Raw genomic sequence first — 17,834 nt, forward strand, 5'->3', positions numbered from 1 at the left:
CCATTCCTTCTACCTCTGGAAGCTTCCCCTCCTAGCTCCCCAGTTCCAGTTCCTCCCGATGGGAGAGTCTTAGGAACAAAAGCCCAAGGGGCACCACCACCCACTCTTTAGCCCACATTATACTGAGGACCTAGCCGCACCTCGGCAGCAGCGTCTCTGGCCCAGGCTGGGCTGGGGGGCTGGGGAGGCAGAGCAGCGAAGGGGGGAGATGTGCGGTGGACTCCCTTCCCTTCCCTCCTCCTCCCCCTCTCCCTTCCAACTCCCAAATTGGGGGCCGGGCCAGGCAGCTCTGATTGGCTGGGGGACGGGCCGCCGGCTCCCCCTCTCCCTGGGGCAGAGTTCCTCCCCGCTCTCCGTCAGGATGGTATAAAAGGGGCCCGGGCCAGTGGTCGGAGCAGACGGGAGTTTCTCCTCGGGGTCGGAGCAGGAGGCACGCGGAGTGTGAGGCCACGCATGAGCCGACGCTAACCCCCACCCCAGCCGCAAAGAGTCTACATGTCTAGGGTCTAGACATGTTCAGCTTTGTGGACCTCCGGCTCCTGCTCTTCTTAGCGGCCACCGCCCTCCTGACGCGCGGCCAAGAGGAGGGCCAAGAAGAAGACAGTAAGTCGCAAACTTTTGGGGAGTCCAGGGTTACTTGGTATCTTGCCCTGCGCTCGGTCCCAGGGGTCCACGACGTAAACTGAGACTCGGGATGCTCCGGAGACTCAGGGATGGAAGGGAGATGGTGAGGGCTCTTCCTGGGCGCCGTGGGAGAGAAGGCAGTGCACCCCGGGTGGGGGGTGTAGACGAACGCCCCCGGGTAGTGAGAGGGGAGGATGGAGCGCCGCGGGAGTCGGCACAGGAGGGAGTCCTGAGCGCGCACTGTGGAGTACCACGGGGGAAATGGGCGCCGGGGGAGGGGAAAGTACGTCGAAGATGGGTCGGGGGCGCCGTACTGGGAGTTTGGAGCCCAAGATGTAAAAGCGATCGGGAAGGCTGTGGGATGATTCATAAGGAAAGATTGTTTGCCCTCTCTGCAGGCTAGACAGTGTTCCTGGGGCCGCGGGGGTGCTGGGCTGAGGGGGGAGGGGGCGCGGAGAGTGGGCGGGTTGGAGGATGAGAAACTTTGGCGCGGACATGGCAGGGCGGGGTCCTTGCGCCCTCTGCTGAGCCACACTGAGCCCCGCGCATCCCGGTCCAGCGCTTCCCCGCGCAGGACCTGCACTGAGTGCACGGGCGTTATTGCCGCTTGTGGACCCCACCTCTAGTCCTGGAAAATAAAGCTGGGAACTGGGTAGCCTCAGTCTCTAAAAGAAAGTGGCCAGTCCCTGGAAATTGCTTGGTGTTGCCCGCCACCTAGTGGCCATCTGAGTAGAAGCTCGCGCGGTGGGCGTGGTTAGCTAACTTCATTACTATTTGCGGACTTTTTGGTTCTCTGGCTAAGGAGTGACCCAGAGGCCCTGGCTAGCTTTAGGAAAGAGGGGTTGTCCCGAGAGAGGGCTTTTGAGATGTCTGGGCGCTGGATGTTAGGGTGTATCCTATTTTGGGGGTACAATTCAAGTCTCTGGGCGGGACCTCAGGCCAATAGGCCCCGCCCCATCCTCTTAGCCCCGCCTACGCTATCCCACCTGCCCTGGGATGGGGCAGAATGGGGGCTGGACCTCCTTTCTCTCCTCCTACCGGTTCCCCCCCCCCGACCCCACCCTCGTCTCCACCCATACCACGCCCCCCGAGTCGGCCCGCTTGTTGGGGCCCCTCCTGTTCTCTCTCCTCCCCAGTCCCCCACCTCCCCTCCCCCACCCAGTGGCTTTTTTATTTCACTTGGCTTCAGCACCGATGGGCTGGGGTTGGAGTTGGAAGCAACTCCGGCCTAAAGCTTTGTTTAAATTCCTGAGAACTGGAAAGAGTTAGGGCCGCCCTGGCCAGGCGCCTCGGCGCTGTCACTGGCCCTGATGAGGAGCAGATGAGCTTTTAAGGATTTGGGGAAAGGAGCGGGGACGGGGTGGAGGAGGCGGGAAATGGAAAATGTAAAAGTGTCCTTACGAGACGGGAACGGCAGGCAGGGCTGGGGTCCCTGGAGCCCCGCGGTGGGGGGCTCGAGCGCCGCTGACAGCCCCTCCTTCCCCCTCTTGCCCCAGTCCCACCAGTCACCTGCGTACAGAACGGCCTCAGGTACTATGACCGAGACGTATGGAAACCCGAGGCCTGTCGGATCTGTGTCTGCGACAACGGCAACGTGTTGTGCGATGACGTGATCTGCGACGAAACCAAGAACTGTCCCGGCGCCCAAGTCCCCCCGGGCGAGTGCTGCCCCGTCTGCCCCGACGGCGAGGGTACGGTCGGGGGCCGGGGGCTGGGGGAGGGCGGGGCCGCCGGCAGGACCCGGTGCAGACCCCGCCGCTCACCCGCGTCTCTTCTCCCCTAGCGTCTCCTACCGACCAAGAAACCACAGGAGTTGAGGTAATCCGCTGCCCTCGACTTTTGCCACCCGCCCGAGGGTCCTCAAGCGCCTCCCGTCTCTAACCCGGCTTCTTTTGTTTCTTCTCCCCCCACAACCCTATAGGGACCCAAGGGAGACACTGGCCCCCGAGGTCCAAGGGTAAGTTAGCGTGGCCTTCGCTCGGCATTCGGGGCTGCAGGTGGGCGTGGCTCCAGGCCTGCGCTCACCGCCGACCCCCCGACACCCCCCGCCCCCGCCGCTGCAGGGACCTGCCGGCCCCCCTGGCAGAGATGGCATCCCCGGACAGCCTGGACTTCCCGGACCCCCCGGACCTCCCGGACCCCCCGGACCCCCTGGCCTCGGAGGAGTAAGTGAAGACTTAAGACAGCCCTGGCAGGCCCTGTGTGCGCCCCTCACCTCCTGTTCTTCTTCTTCTTCTTTTTTTTTTTTTTTTTTTTTGTGGGTTTTTTGGCAGATGGCATACTTTATATTTTGAAATGATTTCAAACTTACAGTGAAGTTTCGAGACTAGTGCCAAGAACTCTCACATACACTTCACAGTTTGTCACATTTGCTTTATCAGTCTCTGTGTATACATATAACTGTCACTATTTTTCCTTCTGAACCATTTGTGCCAGAGTTAGTTCCTGATGTTATGTCCTTTGCTCCTAAATACTTTAGTGTGTATTTCCTGAGAACAAGGACTTTCTCTTATGCGACCATTGCACGATGATTACATTTCAAAATTCTGACATTGTTACATAACGATCATCTAACATATCGTCCCTGTCCAAATTTCAGCAATATCCCGATAATGCCCTTTATAGCATCTTTTCTCCTGATCCGGCATCATGAATTTCATTTAACTGTCATGTGTCTTCAGTTTCCTTTACTCTGGAACATTCCTCAGACTTTCTTTCTTCTTTCTTCACGACACGGAAATTTTTTTAAGAAGCTGGTTGCTTTGTAGAGGCCAATTGTTTTTATAAGACGGTCCCTCAGTTTGGGTTGGCTGGATGTGTCCCTATAATTAGAGTTGGGCCCTGCATTTTTGGCAGGAATATCTCACAAGTGATGTTGTTGTCCTTCTTAGTGCATCACATCAGGAGGCGTATGTCAATATCCTGTTGTCAGCGACATCTTCCGCCTTTCTATTCACTGATTTCTCATACACTCTCTCGTTTTTTCTAGAACTTTGCTCCCCAAATGTCTTATGGCTACGATGAGAAATCAACTGGAGGAATCTCCGTGCCTGGCCCCATGGTGAGCCACTGGGGGGCGGGGTCAGAGATGACAGAAGAGGAGCCAGTGGGGATCCAGACAGGATGGGCCAGTGGTGGCATATGGGGGTGTTATAGGAGGTCAAGATGACCTTCGGAACCTGAAGTCCAGAGAGGAAGACAACTGGGTGGTCTCAACAGGAACCACTGGGAGATAGCAAGACCACACCCACATGGCACTTTCCTACAGAGGTATCACTATGGCCCCTTTTTTTTTCCTTCTGTAGGGTCCTTCTGGTCCTCGTGGTCTCCCTGGCCCCCCTGGTGCACCTGTGAGTATCCAGGATGTCATCATGTACCACCCTGGGCTTTGGTCTTTAGAAGGGAGGATTGGGATGAGGGTAGAGAAGGTGTTCTGAGAGATCTCTTAGTGATCTGGGGAAAGATTGGTAGGGACCTGTCCTTCTAACTGAATCCCTCTTTCCTTGTTCTCCAGGGTCCCCAAGGTTTCCAAGGCCCCCCTGGTGAGCCCGGCGAGCCTGGAGCCTCAGTAAGTGCCTCCCCAACTTGTACTCTATACAAATACACACTCTTTCTACAAATACGTGGATTCTCCTATCGAAGGACCCCTCCACACCTACTGTCTGGGGTCTTCCCTACCTCCTCCTTCTAATCCCAGCCTTCCCTTTCTTTTTTTTTTCTCCCTTATCCTGGTTATTCTAATATCCTTTCTTCCTGTTTCCTCTAGGGTCCCATGGGTCCCCGTGGTCCCCCTGGCCCCCCTGGCAAGAACGGAGATGATGTAAGTAGCCCAGGCGAGAAGATCCCATCTAGCCCCCAACACCTCCATCAGCTAGGTCCCTGTAACCTCCACCCCAGTGCCCCACCACCTTCGGGGGGTGATGCCCAGAGAAAGGAGGCCAAGTTCTCCCTGATGCACGGGACTGCCCTTGAACAATGATCTTCACCCCTTGTGGGATGTTTCCCCATCTCCCCAGTGGAGGTGACTGGCCCTCCCCTCACCCCAGCCACCTTAAAGCATTCCCCAGCCCCGTCTGATGGGGTGAATGACTTCCTTAGGCTTAATGGCTCTGGGCATTAGATTTGCTCTCCATCTATAGAAATAAACAGAAATACCTTTGGAGAGACTCAAAATTCACCAAACAAGGATTTTACAGTAGATTTAAGCTGAGCTCTAAATTCAAAGATAAGATTCTGGGCTCCTAAATCTGACCTTCAACAGTACTAAAAAAAACTCAGACCTTCCATGCTTTTCTAGCCCACGGAGGGGGGTGGGGGCAGAGGCATGATGGCCTTTTCTCTCCCTTTCAGGGTGAAGCTGGAAAGCCTGGTCGTCCTGGTGAGCGTGGACCTCCTGGACCTCAGGTGAGCGGGGATGCGTGGCTGGCCGTGGACTTCGCTACAGGTGGGCTTCGCTTGGGAACTGGGTCCTCCGTGGCATCTTCTAAAGGCTCTGCCTTTCTCCTCCTTTTCTTTTCTCTCCAGGGTGCTCGGGGATTGCCTGGAACAGCTGGCCTTCCTGGAATGAAGGGACACAGAGTAAGTCCCCTTTGAGCCATCTAAGCTCCCCAAGTCCCAGCATCTGACAATTCCAGCCCCTTTCCCCAAAGGATCCTGTGTGCGCCCTGGAGGGTGGAAGCTACAGAAGTCCCAAGGGATAGGGAGTAGCCATCCAAAAGAACTTCCCTCCATTGGGAAAGAAATCTCAATAAAGGGATTGGGTGAGCTCTTGGCCCAGCTGGGGTTTAGTCTAGCACAGAGACAGAGCCTGTGGTGACCCCCTGAGGCACCTTCTCAGGTCAGAGTGGGGCTTCCATCGGTACTCACCTTGGCCCTTCCTATCTTAGGGTTTCAGTGGTTTGGATGGTGCCAAGGGAGATGCTGGTCCTGCTGGTCCTAAGGTAAGAAGATGCCTGAATGTCATGGGCCTCCTCCTCCCCCTCCCACCCCACCCCATGAACGAATTCCTAACTTTATTCTCCGTTCTCTAGGGTGAGCCCGGTAGCCCTGGTGAAAACGGAGCTCCTGGTCAGATGGTGAGTGTGTCCAGTTCTAGAAGGAAGAGAGGGAGCAGGGTATAGGGGCAATATGAGGTTTGGGGGCAAAGTGTGTGTCTCCCATGTCACGTGGCTTTTCTGGCTTTTGTTGCCAGGGCCCCCGTGGTCTGCCTGGTGAGAGAGGTCGCCCCGGAGCCCCGGGCCCTGCTGTAAGTACCCCTGGCCCCGTGGGGGACGCCTGGGCTCTGACAGAGGTTCCTGATGAGTCATGGGTGGCCCATGCTCAGCGCACATAACCGGGGCTCCCCTCTCTCCGGCAGGGTGCTCGTGGGAATGATGGTGCTACTGGTGCCGCTGGACCCCCCGTGAGTGTGACCTCTGGACCCCGGTGTCTGGGAGTGGGGAGGGCTCTCAGCTCGGGCCGGGGGGGCCAGGCCTGGGGCTCGGAATCCCAGGACCTCTTCTGTCCCAGGCTGTGACTTCCTTCTTGCTAACATTTCCATTTCATTCCCAGGGTCCCACTGGCCCCGCTGGTCCCCCTGGATTCCCCGGTGCTGTTGGTGCTAAGGTGAGCCCGCTGCCCTCCTCTGGGCACAGCTCCCACGGGCCAAGGGGTGCCTATCTCCCTGCTCTCCAAAACAGAGGGACCCAGAGCGGCCTATTCCCCAATACCTTTGTCCTGGGATCCCCTTCTCCCATCTGGGAGTCCTGATTCTTGGTCTTCCTGTGCCTGCCCTACACACACACACACACACACACACACAGACACACACACACACCCCGACATCCAAAGGTGAGGTTGGGCTCCCAGGCTGGCTCCTGACATGTCCTTTTTTTCCCACCCAGGGTGAAGCTGGTCCCCAAGGAGCCCGTGGCTCTGAAGGTCCCCAGGGTGTGCGTGGTGAGCCCGGCCCCCCTGGCCCGGCTGGTGCTGCCGGTCCTGCTGTGAGTGTCGCCTCCTCAGTGCCCCCGGGGCCACCCCCCAGGTCCCAGTCCTGGCCTGTCACCCACTGGCCCCTCTCTCTCTGTGCCACAGGGAAACCCTGGTGCTGACGGACAGCCGGGTGCTAAAGGTGCTAACGTAAGTACCCTGCGGGTCTCAGAGCTGCCCCCGGTGCCCCCGTCCTGCACACCCCCTGCCCCCGGCTCCCAGGCTCAACCTCCTCTGCCTCCCACAGGGCGCTCCCGGCATTGCTGGTGCTCCCGGCTTCCCTGGTGCCCGAGGCCCCTCTGGACCCCAGGGCCCCAGCGGTCCTCCTGGTCCCAAGGGTAACAGCGTAAGTATTCCTCTGTCACTGTTGCCCGCCCCACGCGCTGGCTCCGGTGGGGCCCTCCCCTGGGGAGCAGGAGGATCCAGGCCAGCTGAGTACCCCCGACTTTCGGCTCATCCTCTTTTCCTCCCACGTGCAGGGTGAACCTGGTGCTCCTGGGAACAAAGGAGACACGGGCGCCAAGGGAGAGCCCGTAAGTGTCCCCCCCCACCTCCTCCCGCAGCTCAGCTCTGCCCTGGGAAGCCCTGGAGGGAGACCCCGGGTGGGGGGGAATGGGAGCCCCAGCCTCACACTGCGGGCCGCCCCCTGGTCTCTGCCCTCTCCAGGGCCCCACTGGTATTCAAGGCCCCCCTGGCCCTGCGGGGGAAGAAGGAAAGCGAGGAGCCCGAGGTGAACCTGGACCCACTGGCCTGCCCGGACCCCCCGGCGAGCGTGTAAGTGTCCCCTTCTTTGCCCCCCAGCGCCAGCCTGGCGCCCCCGTGTCGGGGCTCACCGGCCTCTCCTCCTCCTGCAGGGGGGCCCTGGTAGCCGTGGTTTCCCTGGGGCAGACGGCGTCTCTGGTCCCAAGGTAAGCTCCCGTCGTGGCTGGGCTGTGCCCCTGCTGTGGCCCGAGCATTCCCTTCCTCTCTCACGTCCAGCCCCAGTCATGACTGCTCCAGGCTGTGACTGCAGACTCTCTCTCCACACTGGGCTTCCCCTTGACCTTCGCCCCGCTACCAGCGCCCCGGAGAGCACCCCCCGCCCCCCCCACCGGGAGGAATAAGACGCTGGCCCATGGTAAAGAAGCCCAGACCCGAGACCCTGATTGTCCCTGTGACTCCCCCAACCAGGGCCCCGCTGGTGAACGTGGTTCCCCCGGCCCCGCTGGCCCCAAGGGTTCTCCTGGCGAAGCCGGTCGCCCTGGTGAAGCTGGTCTGCCTGGTGCCAAGGTGAGCCCCGACCCCTCTGCCCGTCCTGTGCAGGTCTGAAATGGGGCGCCCTGGAGCAGGACGGCGGATCTGCCTCCTGAGGGGCCCCCTCCCCTCCTCTGTCCCCCTTCTCCCCACCTGGCTCACACCTCTCTGTCTCCCCCTAGGGTCTGACTGGAAGTCCCGGCAGTCCCGGTCCAGATGGCAAAACCGGCCCCCCTGTAAGTATTGCTCCCCCCCCCACCGGGGGCCCCTCCCGCCCTCCCGACCGCCCACCCTCCGTCCTCACCTCTGATTCTGTGCCTTCTGTCCTTAGGGTCCCGCTGGTCAAGATGGTCGCCCCGGACCCCCAGGCCCCCCCGGTGCCCGTGGTCAGGCCGGTGTGATGGGATTCCCTGGGCCTAAAGGTGCTGCTGTGAGTATTCATTGAGAAACGTTCCAGAGCCAGGGACAGGCACTCCTAGGAGATGAGAGTCCTGAGCGCCAGTCCCAGCTTTGCCACTGACTTGCTGTGTGGCCTCAGGCCACTCACTACCCCTCTCTGGGCCTCAGTGTCCCTACCCATAAAATGAGAGACCTCTCCCGACTCTACTCCCATTGCGCTCTCCTTGGAAATAAGTATTGTTGGAGCCGCCCCTCCCCCCACAGGGGTAGAATGGGCCTTTTATGTGATAGTCATCCCTAAATCCTGGTGGGTTCTTTCAGGCTGAAAAGGACGTACCAGAGGACATGGAAGCCTTTTGCAGCTCAGGTCACCATAGGCGTATGGTGGCAAGAAGGAAGGGTGGGGGTGGGGGCAGCAGCCTCAGGGACACATGGTCTGGGGGAGGGGGCTCAGGGAGACACGAAGGGACCAGCTGTAACAGCCAGCAAAGTGTTTCCCCAGGACCAGAGCTGGGAGAAAAGAAAACCCCTTAAAAAGTGTCACTTGGGGTAAACCGGAAGGACCCGGGAGGCCTGGTCTCCCACGTAAGCCCCGTTGACTCTGACTCTTTCCCCACAGGGAGAGCCTGGCAAGGCCGGAGAGCGAGGTGTGCCTGGGCCCCCTGGTGCTGTTGTAAGTATCTCCCCGTGGTCCCTGTCCCCTTGCTGCCCCTGCTTATGACACATCTGCTCTGTCCCCTGCCGCTAGCAGCTGCCCCCCTCCCCACCCTGAGTCCTTTGCTCTCTCCCCACAGGGTCCTGCTGGCAAAGACGGAGAAGCTGGAGCTCAGGGAGCCCCCGGCCCTGCTGTAAGTGTCCCCGACAGGCAGCCTGGGGAGGGGACGCTGGGGAGACACCCCGTCCTCCTTTGCTCCTGGCCCTTCCAGTGACCACAGCGTGCTCTCTGTGACAGGGCCCCGCTGGTGAGAGAGGTGAACAAGGCCCCGCTGGCTCCCCTGGATTCCAGGTGAGGCCTCCCGCCGGGCAGGGGCTGAAGGGCTGAAGGGCTGGGGTCCCCCTGGCTCTTTTTCAGATTCTAATCCTATCCTCTCCCTGCCTCCCCCATTTCCCACCTACAGGGTCTCCCTGGCCCCTCTGGTCCTCCCGGTGAAGCAGGCAAACCCGGTGAACAGGTAAGAGGAAGCAGGCAGCCAGAGAGATGGGGAACGCAGGGCATTTAGAGGAAAAGGCCAGCCCTCCTAGCTAAACGGGATCCAGGTTAGACACCCTGCAGGACTTCCCGTCATGAAGGGAGCCACCCAGAGGGAAGCAGGGAGCAGAGCATCTGCATGATATTCTGGACTGCCCTTCAGAGCTGCTGGTCCCGGTGACTTCTTTTTTTAGAGCTACAAGCATAACTCTGACTTTGCCCTCCGCCCAGAGTTTGGGGAGGGGGCTGTCTCTGGCACATCCCAGGAGGACGAGAGGGATAAGCCCAGTTCAGTGCTGAGAAGGAGTTGGTCTCTAATGACAGTCCCCAAGGGCCAGCCCCCGGGAGAACAAGAGTGCTTTCTAGCGCGGAGGGTCAAGGTGCGGTCGGCTCACTCTCTGTCCCTCCCTCCCCCTCAGGGTGTTCCTGGCGACCTTGGCGCCCCCGGCCCCTCTGGAGCAAGAGTAAGTAGAGCCTCTTGCCGCTCCTGCCCAGATGCCCTGCGCCTGGCCCTGCCTCCGGAGCGGCCGTCACGCGCCCTGTCCTTCCCTTCCAGGGCGAGAGAGGTTTCCCCGGTGAACGCGGCGTGCAAGGCCCCCCCGGCCCCGCAGGTCCCCGGGGAGCTAACGGCGCCCCTGGCAATGACGGTGCTAAGGTGAGGGCAGCAGGGGGACCAGGTCCAGCCCCTCTTGAGGCGGGGGTGCCCGGCTGTGGCCAAAGCCCCCTAGATGTGGGTGAGGGGTGGCAGGGGGACAGGGCGGGGTGGGGTCCATGTGCAGCCCGAAGTTCTGGGCTGGGAGCCTTTCCTCTTAGCTGGTGCTTCTCTTTGTCCTGGGCACCAAGACTGGGAGGTATCAGGAGGGGGCTCGGGGCTGTGACCCACTCCTGGGACCCCATGCCTCATGCCAGTCCCCTTGGTTGTCACCTAGGGTGATGCTGGTGCCCCCGGAGCCCCAGGTAGCCAGGGCGCTCCTGGCCTTCAGGGAATGCCCGGTGAACGAGGCGCAGCTGGTCTTCCCGGCCCTAAGGGTGACAGAGTAAGTTAACCCCCTTCCCCTGAGCCGTGTAGGGCTCCCATCTCTGTCTCCCTCTGCTTTGGATGCTCCGGCCTCTCTCTCTTTACCCTCCCTGGGATCGTTACCTCGTCTCCTTAATCCTCCCTTCTTCCCCTCTGGCCTCTTCGTTGATAAATCCTCTACCATCCTATCCAGGCTCTTCCCTGCCCGTGACTTACCATGGTATCAGGAGGAAGGGTGACCTCCTGGATGGGGGATCCCTTATACATCCCTCTACACAAGGCATGGGTCTCTTACCCTAAGTTCCACCAGAGCGCCACGGGAACTTTTTCCTCTGAAAGATCTTGAGTTCCAAGCACAGGTCGGGGCAGGATAGAGCTGGGGAGGAGTCCCAGACATGCTCCAGGTCACCTCCCTGTCCCCCACTGGAAGTCTCAGACTTTCCTGTGTCTTTAGGGCGATGCTGGTCCCAAAGGTGCTGATGGTTCTCCTGGCAAGGATGGTGTCCGCGGTCTGACTGGCCCCATTGGTCCTCCTGGCCCCGCTGGTGCCCCTGGTGACAAGGTGAGGTGGCCCCACCATCTTCCCTAACACACAGCCTTCCCAGCAAGCCTGGCCATGGCTCTTGGGGGGAGGCAGGTCCTGCCATTCTGAGCTGGTGACCTAAAGGTGGGAGGACCAGAAGGGAGGGGAGGCTCTCCTGGGGTCATTTGCTAGGAGTACTCAGGGTGTGTCCCTGACCTGAGCCTCTTGTCCCTCCTCTCAGGGTGAATCTGGTCCGAGCGGCCCTGCTGGTCCCACTGGAGCTCGTGGTGCCCCCGTAAGTACAGAGCACCCACACTCTGCCCTGGGCTTCATACTTCTTGCCTCTTCCACCTTCACTGTCACCTGCTCTGGGCCCTGGGGAATGCTCCTCAGGGCCCATCTTCTCCTCCAACTCTGTTCCACCCCAGCCCAGGGCCCCACTCCAATCTGCCTCCTTTTCTTCTAGGGAGACCGTGGTGAGCCTGGTCCCCCCGGCCCTGCTGGCTTCGCTGGCCCCCCTGTGAGTACCAAGACCCCCATTATTTTCTATCACCCAATGGGACCCGGGACCTTGGGAGACTGCATAAGGACAGAGGCGTGGGCCGGAGTCAGGGAAGGAGGGCGGGGAGGGGATGGTGTCCCATTCGAGCATCTTCCTTCCCGGAGTGGTGGCCCTTCCCAAGCCCCGTGGAACCACCTGCTTCCCCGCGCTGCCGTCCCCCGCTCCTCCTCCACTCACCGCTCCCCCTCCTCCCCCAGGGTGCCGACGGCCAACCCGGTGCTAAAGGCGAACCCGGTGATGCTGGTGCTAAAGGCGACGCTGGTCCCCCTGGCCCCGCCGGCCCCACTGGCCCCCCTGGCTCCATTGTGAGTATCTCACCCTCCGGGCCCCCAGCTGCAGGCCGGCCTGGGCATGGGACCGGCCCGGGCTTAAGGGCGCTGTGCTCTCCTCCAGGGTAACGTTGGTGCTCCCGGACCCAAAGGTGCTCGTGGCAGTGCCGGTCCCCCTGTGAGTATCTCACTGTTTCTCTCCCGGGGGTCCTTCCAGCCTGTGTTCGGAGGGAGGGAGGGAGGGAGGGAGGCCGGGACAGCTGAGCGGGCTGTTCTCCCTCTGACCTCTCTGTCCTCCTCTGCCAGGGTGCTACTGGTTTTCCTGGTGCTGCTGGCCGAGTCGGCCCCCCCGGCCCCTCTGTAAGTAACTGTGGTGGAGAAGCCGCTGCTCTGGTGGGGGGGGATGAGGGGCCCAGGTGAGGGGAGGGTGGTGGGCCTCTGCGGGCCTCCGTGGTGCTCCAGAACCCACTGGAATCTGACAGCCTCTCTTCTCCCTGCCCAGGGAAATGCTGGACCCCCTGGCCCTCCTGGCCCTGCTGGCAAAGAAGGCGGCAAAGGCCCCCGTGGTGAGACCGGCCCCGCCGGACGTCCCGGTGAAGTCGGGCCCCCCGGTCCCCCCGGCCCCGCTGGCGAGAAGGGATCCCCTGGTGCTGATGGACCTGCTGTAAGCGCGCACTCCACAGGGGTCCCGAGTGGGGGGGTGCTCTCTGGCGGCTGCAAGGCGCCTCACCTTCATCTCCCCCTCCCCCCCAGGGTGCTCCCGGCACTCCAGGACCTCAAGGCATTGCTGGACAGCGTGGTGTGGTGGGCCTGCCCGGTCAGCGAGGAGAGAGAGGCTTCCCCGGTCTTCCCGGCCCTTCTGTGAGTGCCCCCTCACCTCGGGGAACCCCGAGAACAACCATCACTGGGACTGTGGACATGGAGGCCCAGGGCCCTCCCCCACTCCGTCTCTGGCCTGACTGTCTCTTCTCCCTCAGGGTGAACCTGGCAAACAAGGTCCTTCTGGAGCAAGTGGTGAGCGTGGCCCCCCTGGTCCCATGGGCCCCCCTGGATTGGCTGGACCCCCTGGCGAGTCTGGACGTGAGGTGAGCAGTCACCAGCCCCCTGCCAGTGCCCTCAGCGAGGCCATTTTGGCCTTTGCCTGAGCCTCCCTTCCTTGGCTGATGCTCACCCATCTCTCTCTCTCTGCAGGGATCTCCTGGTGCTGAAGGCTCCCCCGGACGAGATGGTTCTCCTGGCCCCAAGGTGAGATGGTTGCTCCCCTGGGCCACGGCCCCACCTGCCGTTCTCCTGCCCCAGCCTGGCCCCTTTAGCAGGAACTGACTCCTAGTCTCCTCCTCTGCCGCGCTCAGGGTGACCGTGGTGAGACCGGCCCTTCTGGACCCCCTGGTGCTCCTGGTGCTCCTGGTGCCCCTGGCCCCGTTGGCCCCGCTGGCAAGAATGGCGACCGTGGCGAGACTGTAAGTAGCTGGACTCTAGCCGGCCGTCTCGGGCCGGACACTCTCCGGGCCGGCCCGTGGGCATCTGACTTCACTGAGGCTGGAGGAGGAGGGGGGGTCTTGCAAGATGGCCCCTGGCCTTCCTGAAAACCTGAGCCACAGCCTGGCCTCAAGGCCCCTCTCCCAGATGGGCCCTCGCTTCCCCTGGGGAATGGGGTTTGTCCCCACGTGCTTGCCCCAGCTCACACGAAGCCTGAATTCACCTGAAGGTTCAGCTGGGGCTCAGGAGGGATGGACGTGGCGGGAAAGGATGTGAGGAAGGATGGCCATGGCCGAGGGGTGGTTTCATCCCACAGCTCAGGCCGTAGCAGAATCTAACACGCTCTGTGCTCTCCCCAGGGTCCTGCTGGTCCTGCCGGCCCGATCGGCCCCGTTGGTGCTCGTGGTCCCTCTGTAAGTGCCCGGCTCTGGCCCTCATGTCCTCGTACTTGGCCCAGATATGGACTACACCCCACTCGGTGCTAATGAACCTTTCATCTGATAGCCTGTGCCTTTTCTCTTCTAGGGACCCCAAGGTCCACGTGGTGACAAGGGTGAGACAGGCGAACAGGGTGACAGAGGCATAAAGGGTCACCGTGGCTTCTCTGGTCTCCAGGGTCCCCCTGGTCCTCCTGTGAGTATGCTCAGCAGCTCCCAGCCCCCAGCTGCCATTGAGCCCTGTTATACAATGAAGGGGGATGTTGCCTCAGTTTCCCGTCTGGATAGTCATTCTCACTCCTCCCTGGCGGGGACCGAGGTGTAAAGATTTATGGACATTTCCAAGGGGCTTCTGGGAGGGTGAGGGACACAAAGAGGGGGTGGAGGAGGTCTTAGCCTGTGGACACCTTGGGCCTAGAGGTCCAGAATAATGGGGCAGGGGGCAGGTTGCTGGCCATGTTTGACCCACACAGGGTCTTACTGCCTTTGCATCTGTCCTTCAGGGCTCTCCTGGTGAACAAGGTCCTTCTGGAGCTTCTGGTCCTGCTGGTCCCCGAGTAAGTCATGCCTCTATCTTCCCTTGCTAGGGCCCAAGCCCAGGCTCACTTCGGAGCCCTCTGCCTGGGACACAGGTGTCCCCATCTCTCTCTAGAAGGGTCTGGGGGCAGGGGTTGGGAGAAGGGAAGAAGAATGCTGGACAATCTTGCCTGACTGTGAGAATGAACAAGGATGAGGCCGTGGAGGCCGAGCCAGGCAGGGAGGTTGGTGAGCTTCTCCGCAGAGTCGGGCTGGTGGTCCTGTGCTTTCTAGCAGGCTTCCTCCAACCGTCTTCCCCTTTTCAGGGTCCCCCCGGCTCTGCTGGTTCTCCTGGCAAAGACGGACTCAACGGTCTCCCAGGCCCCATCGGCCCCCCTGGTCCTCGTGGTCGCACTGGTGATGCTGGTCCTGTTGTACGTAGCCCCCCATCCCATCCACCCGTGGCCCTCAGCCCCAAGGGCACTTGGACCCTGGTAATCCCGGCTCTTCTTGCTCTCTGTGCAGGGTCCCCCCGGCCCTCCTGGACCTCCTGGGCCCCCCGGTCCTCCCAGCGGCGGTTTCGACTTCAGCTTCCTGCCCCAGCCACCTCAAGAGAAGGCTCATGATGGCGGCCGCTACTACCGGGCCGATGATGCCAATGTGGTCCGTGACCGTGACCTTGAGGTGGACACCACTCTCAAGAGCCTGAGCCAGCAGATCGAGAACATCCGGAGCCCTGAAGGAAGCCGCAAGAACCCAGCCCGCACCTGCCGCGACCTCAAGATGTGCCACTCCGACTGGAAGAGCGGTGAGGGCCTGCCCCAGGGGTGCTCCTCCTCCTCGTCCTCCTGCTGCCATGACAGCGCTGAGCCCTGAGGGGCCCAGATGCCCACGTGTGCCCCACTGCGCATACCTCCCCTGACTCCATCTTGCTCTGTCCCACTGCAGGAGAATACTGGATTGACCCCAACCAAGGATGCAACCTGGATGCCATCAAGGTCTTCTGCAACATGGAGACAGGCGAGACCTGCGTGTACCCCACTCAGCCTCATGTGGCCCAGAAGAACTGGTACATCAGCAAGAACCCCAAGGACAAGAGGCACGTCTGGTACGGCGAGAGCATGACTGACGGATTCCAGGTGCGTCAGCGGGACCTGGAGCCGCTCTCCCTAGATGGGGCTGGCCCAGAGCTCAGAAGGGGCAGGAGGGGAGGTCCTGGGTGGACTAGACCTCTGCTAAGGGGGACGGACAGAGCTGGGCTGGGAGGCAGGAGTCCTGGGTCCTTGATCCTGGCTCAGACACAGGGTGCCCATGGATAAGCAAGGGGTGCTACTTCTGGATGGGAGAGGGGCCACGGGGATGCTCTTAGCGGACTCCAGGGAGGGAGGCCGGGACTAGAGGCTCCAGCGTGGTCGCTCACTTGCTTCTCCCCCCCACACTCCCCTACAGTTCGAGTATGGTGGCCAGGGCTCCGATCCTGCCGATGTGGCCATCCAGCTGACGTTCCTGCGCCTGATGTCCACCGAGGCTTCCCAGAACATCACCTACCACTGCAAGAACAGCGTGGCCTACATGGACCAGCAGACCGGCAACCTCAAGAAGGCCCTGCTCCTCCAGGGCTCCAACGAGATCGAGATCCGGGCCGAGGGCAACAGCCGCTTCACCTACAGCGTCACCTACGACGGTTGCACGGTGAGTCCCGGGCCGGGCCCCTGTCTGGGCTCTGGCTTTCCTGGCAGGCCGTACTTGCCCTCACTGCACTGCTCCCGCCCGGTGACACCCCTCTCCCGTTGTCTCCCCAGAGTCACACCGGAGCCTGGGGCAAGACAGTGATCGAATACAAAACCACCAAGACCTCCCGCTTGCCCATCATCGATGTGGCACCATTGGACGTTGGCGCCCCAGACCAGGAATTCGGCATGGATGTTGGCCCTGTCTGCTTCTTGTAAACTCCCTCCCATCCTACCCGGCTCCCTCCCACCCAACCCCCTCACCCCTGACCCTGGAAACAGACAAACAGCCCAAACTGAACCCCCCAAAAAGCCAAAAAATGGGAGACAATTTCACATGGACTTTGGAAAATATTTTTTTCCTTTGCATTCATCTCTCAAACTTAGTTTTTATCTTTGACCAACCAAACACGACCAAAAACCAAAAGCGCATTCAACCTTACCAAAAAAAAAAAAAGAATAAATAAATAACTTTTTAAAAAAAGGAAGCTTGGTCCACTTGCTTGAAGACCCATATGGGGGTAAGTCCTTTTCTGCCCGTTGGGCTTATGATACCCCAACACTGCCCTTTCTGCTCCTTTCTCCATCCCTCCTTGGGGCCTCCCCTCCACTGCTCCCCAAATCTAAGTCTCCCCAAAAGGCACAGGAAACAATGCATTGTCTGCCCAGCAACCAAAGGCAATGCTAAAACACCCAAGTGACCCCCCACACTCCCAGCCCACTCCCCTCACCCAGCACCCCCAGACCCTGGGGGGACCTGAGGTTCTCAGACTGCCAAAGAAGCCTCACCATCTGGCATCCTTGTGGCTCCTGCAACAATCCCCTCTTCGTTTCCGAGGGGGCATGCTGGGGGACCACAGGCCCCTCGCTGCCTGCCCGGTTTGGAGGAAAGTCAGGAGGCGCCACGACAGAGCGGAAGGAAGCATCGGATCATTCGGGGACAAGTGTCAGTCCCCCCTGTGCGTGCGACAGGGCTGGGTGGGAGAGACTGCTCTGTTCCTTGTGTAATTGTGTTGCTGAAGGACTACCTCTTCTTGTCTCCGAGTGTCACCGGGGCAACTGCGTGGGGGCGGGGTGGGGGCAGGGCCGAAGGGGCTCCCCATTTTATATCAAAGGTGCTACATCTCTGTGATGGGGTGGGGTGGGGAAGGAATGACTGGTGCTATAGAAGTCGGGGCGCCCCACCCCCCAGGCCAGCAAATGTTCCTTTTTGTTTAAAGTCTTTTTTTTATTCTTTGGGTTTTTTTTTGTTTTGTTTTGTTTTTCCTTGCGGATGGGGACTCGTGAATTTTCTAAAGGTGCTACTTAACTTGGGGGGAGAGAGTGTCGCAACTCAGTGCTCCCTTCCACCCCTCTCCGCGCCACCCCCCGCCGCCTCTCTCCACCTCTCTCTCTGAAACCCGCTCCTCAGCTGCACCCCATCCTCACGGCCTCTCTATCCTGTGTCCTCTCTCTGGGTTTCAGAGCACAACTTCCCAAAGCACAAAGCAGTTTTTCCCCCTAGGGGTGGGAGGAAGCAAGACTCTGTACCTATTTTGTATGTGTATAATAATTTGAGATGTTTTTAATTATTTTGATTGCTGGAATAAAGCATGTGGAAATGACCCAAACATATCTGCAGTGGCCTCCTGATTTCCTGCCTTGGAGTCTGGGGGGTGCGGGGTGGGGAGCCTGGGGTGGGCACTTTGGCTGGGGGCGGGTGGGTTCTCCTGTTCTTGCCCCTTCCTTCCTCCTCCTCTTCATCTAGCACCCTCCACAGTGGCTCCCCCCCCCTTGCCTTTCTTATGCCTTAACCCTTTCCCCCTCCCTCATGCAGTCTTCCTGGCATGTCTCCCCAATGCCCTTCTTCCTCACAGTGCCACACAGACCACCCCCACGGGCCGCAACA

General features: G+C 60.5%; 1 protein-coding gene across 1 annotated transcript; it reads left to right on the forward strand.

The window, feature by feature from the left end:
* The first annotated feature begins 385 nt into the window (after positions 1-385).
* Positions 386-17,556, forward strand: COL1A1 (collagen type I alpha 1 chain). The gene is made up of 51 exons (XM_036094674.2): positions 386-603; positions 2,121-2,315; positions 2,408-2,442; positions 2,546-2,581; positions 2,688-2,789; positions 3,614-3,685; positions 3,930-3,974; positions 4,139-4,192; positions 4,391-4,444; positions 4,975-5,028; positions 5,149-5,202; positions 5,511-5,564; positions 5,655-5,699; positions 5,816-5,869; positions 5,981-6,025; positions 6,175-6,228; positions 6,507-6,605; positions 6,697-6,741; positions 6,839-6,937; positions 7,071-7,124; positions 7,258-7,365; positions 7,446-7,499; positions 7,762-7,860; positions 8,007-8,060; positions 8,156-8,254; positions 8,843-8,896; positions 9,018-9,071; positions 9,176-9,229; positions 9,342-9,395; positions 9,832-9,876; positions 9,969-10,067; positions 10,342-10,449; positions 10,885-10,992; positions 11,195-11,248; positions 11,420-11,473; positions 11,713-11,820; positions 11,909-11,962; positions 12,091-12,144; positions 12,287-12,448; positions 12,538-12,645; positions 12,762-12,869; positions 12,976-13,029; positions 13,137-13,244; positions 13,623-13,676; positions 13,789-13,896; positions 14,204-14,257; positions 14,543-14,650; positions 14,742-15,024; positions 15,165-15,355; positions 15,666-15,908; positions 16,019-17,556. The coding sequence occupies exons 1-51, from the start codon at positions 513-515 to the stop codon at positions 16,163-16,165; spliced, it is 4,383 nt and encodes a 1,460-aa protein (XP_035950567.1). The 5' UTR covers positions 386-512; the 3' UTR covers positions 16,166-17,556.
* The last annotated feature ends 278 nt before the right edge of the window (positions 17,557-17,834 follow it).

The sequence above is a fragment of the Halichoerus grypus genome, chromosome 2 (genome assembly GCF_964656455.1).
Source record: "Halichoerus grypus chromosome 2, mHalGry1.hap1.1, whole genome shotgun sequence".
NCBI lineage: Eukaryota > Metazoa > Chordata > Mammalia > Carnivora > Phocidae > Halichoerus > Halichoerus grypus.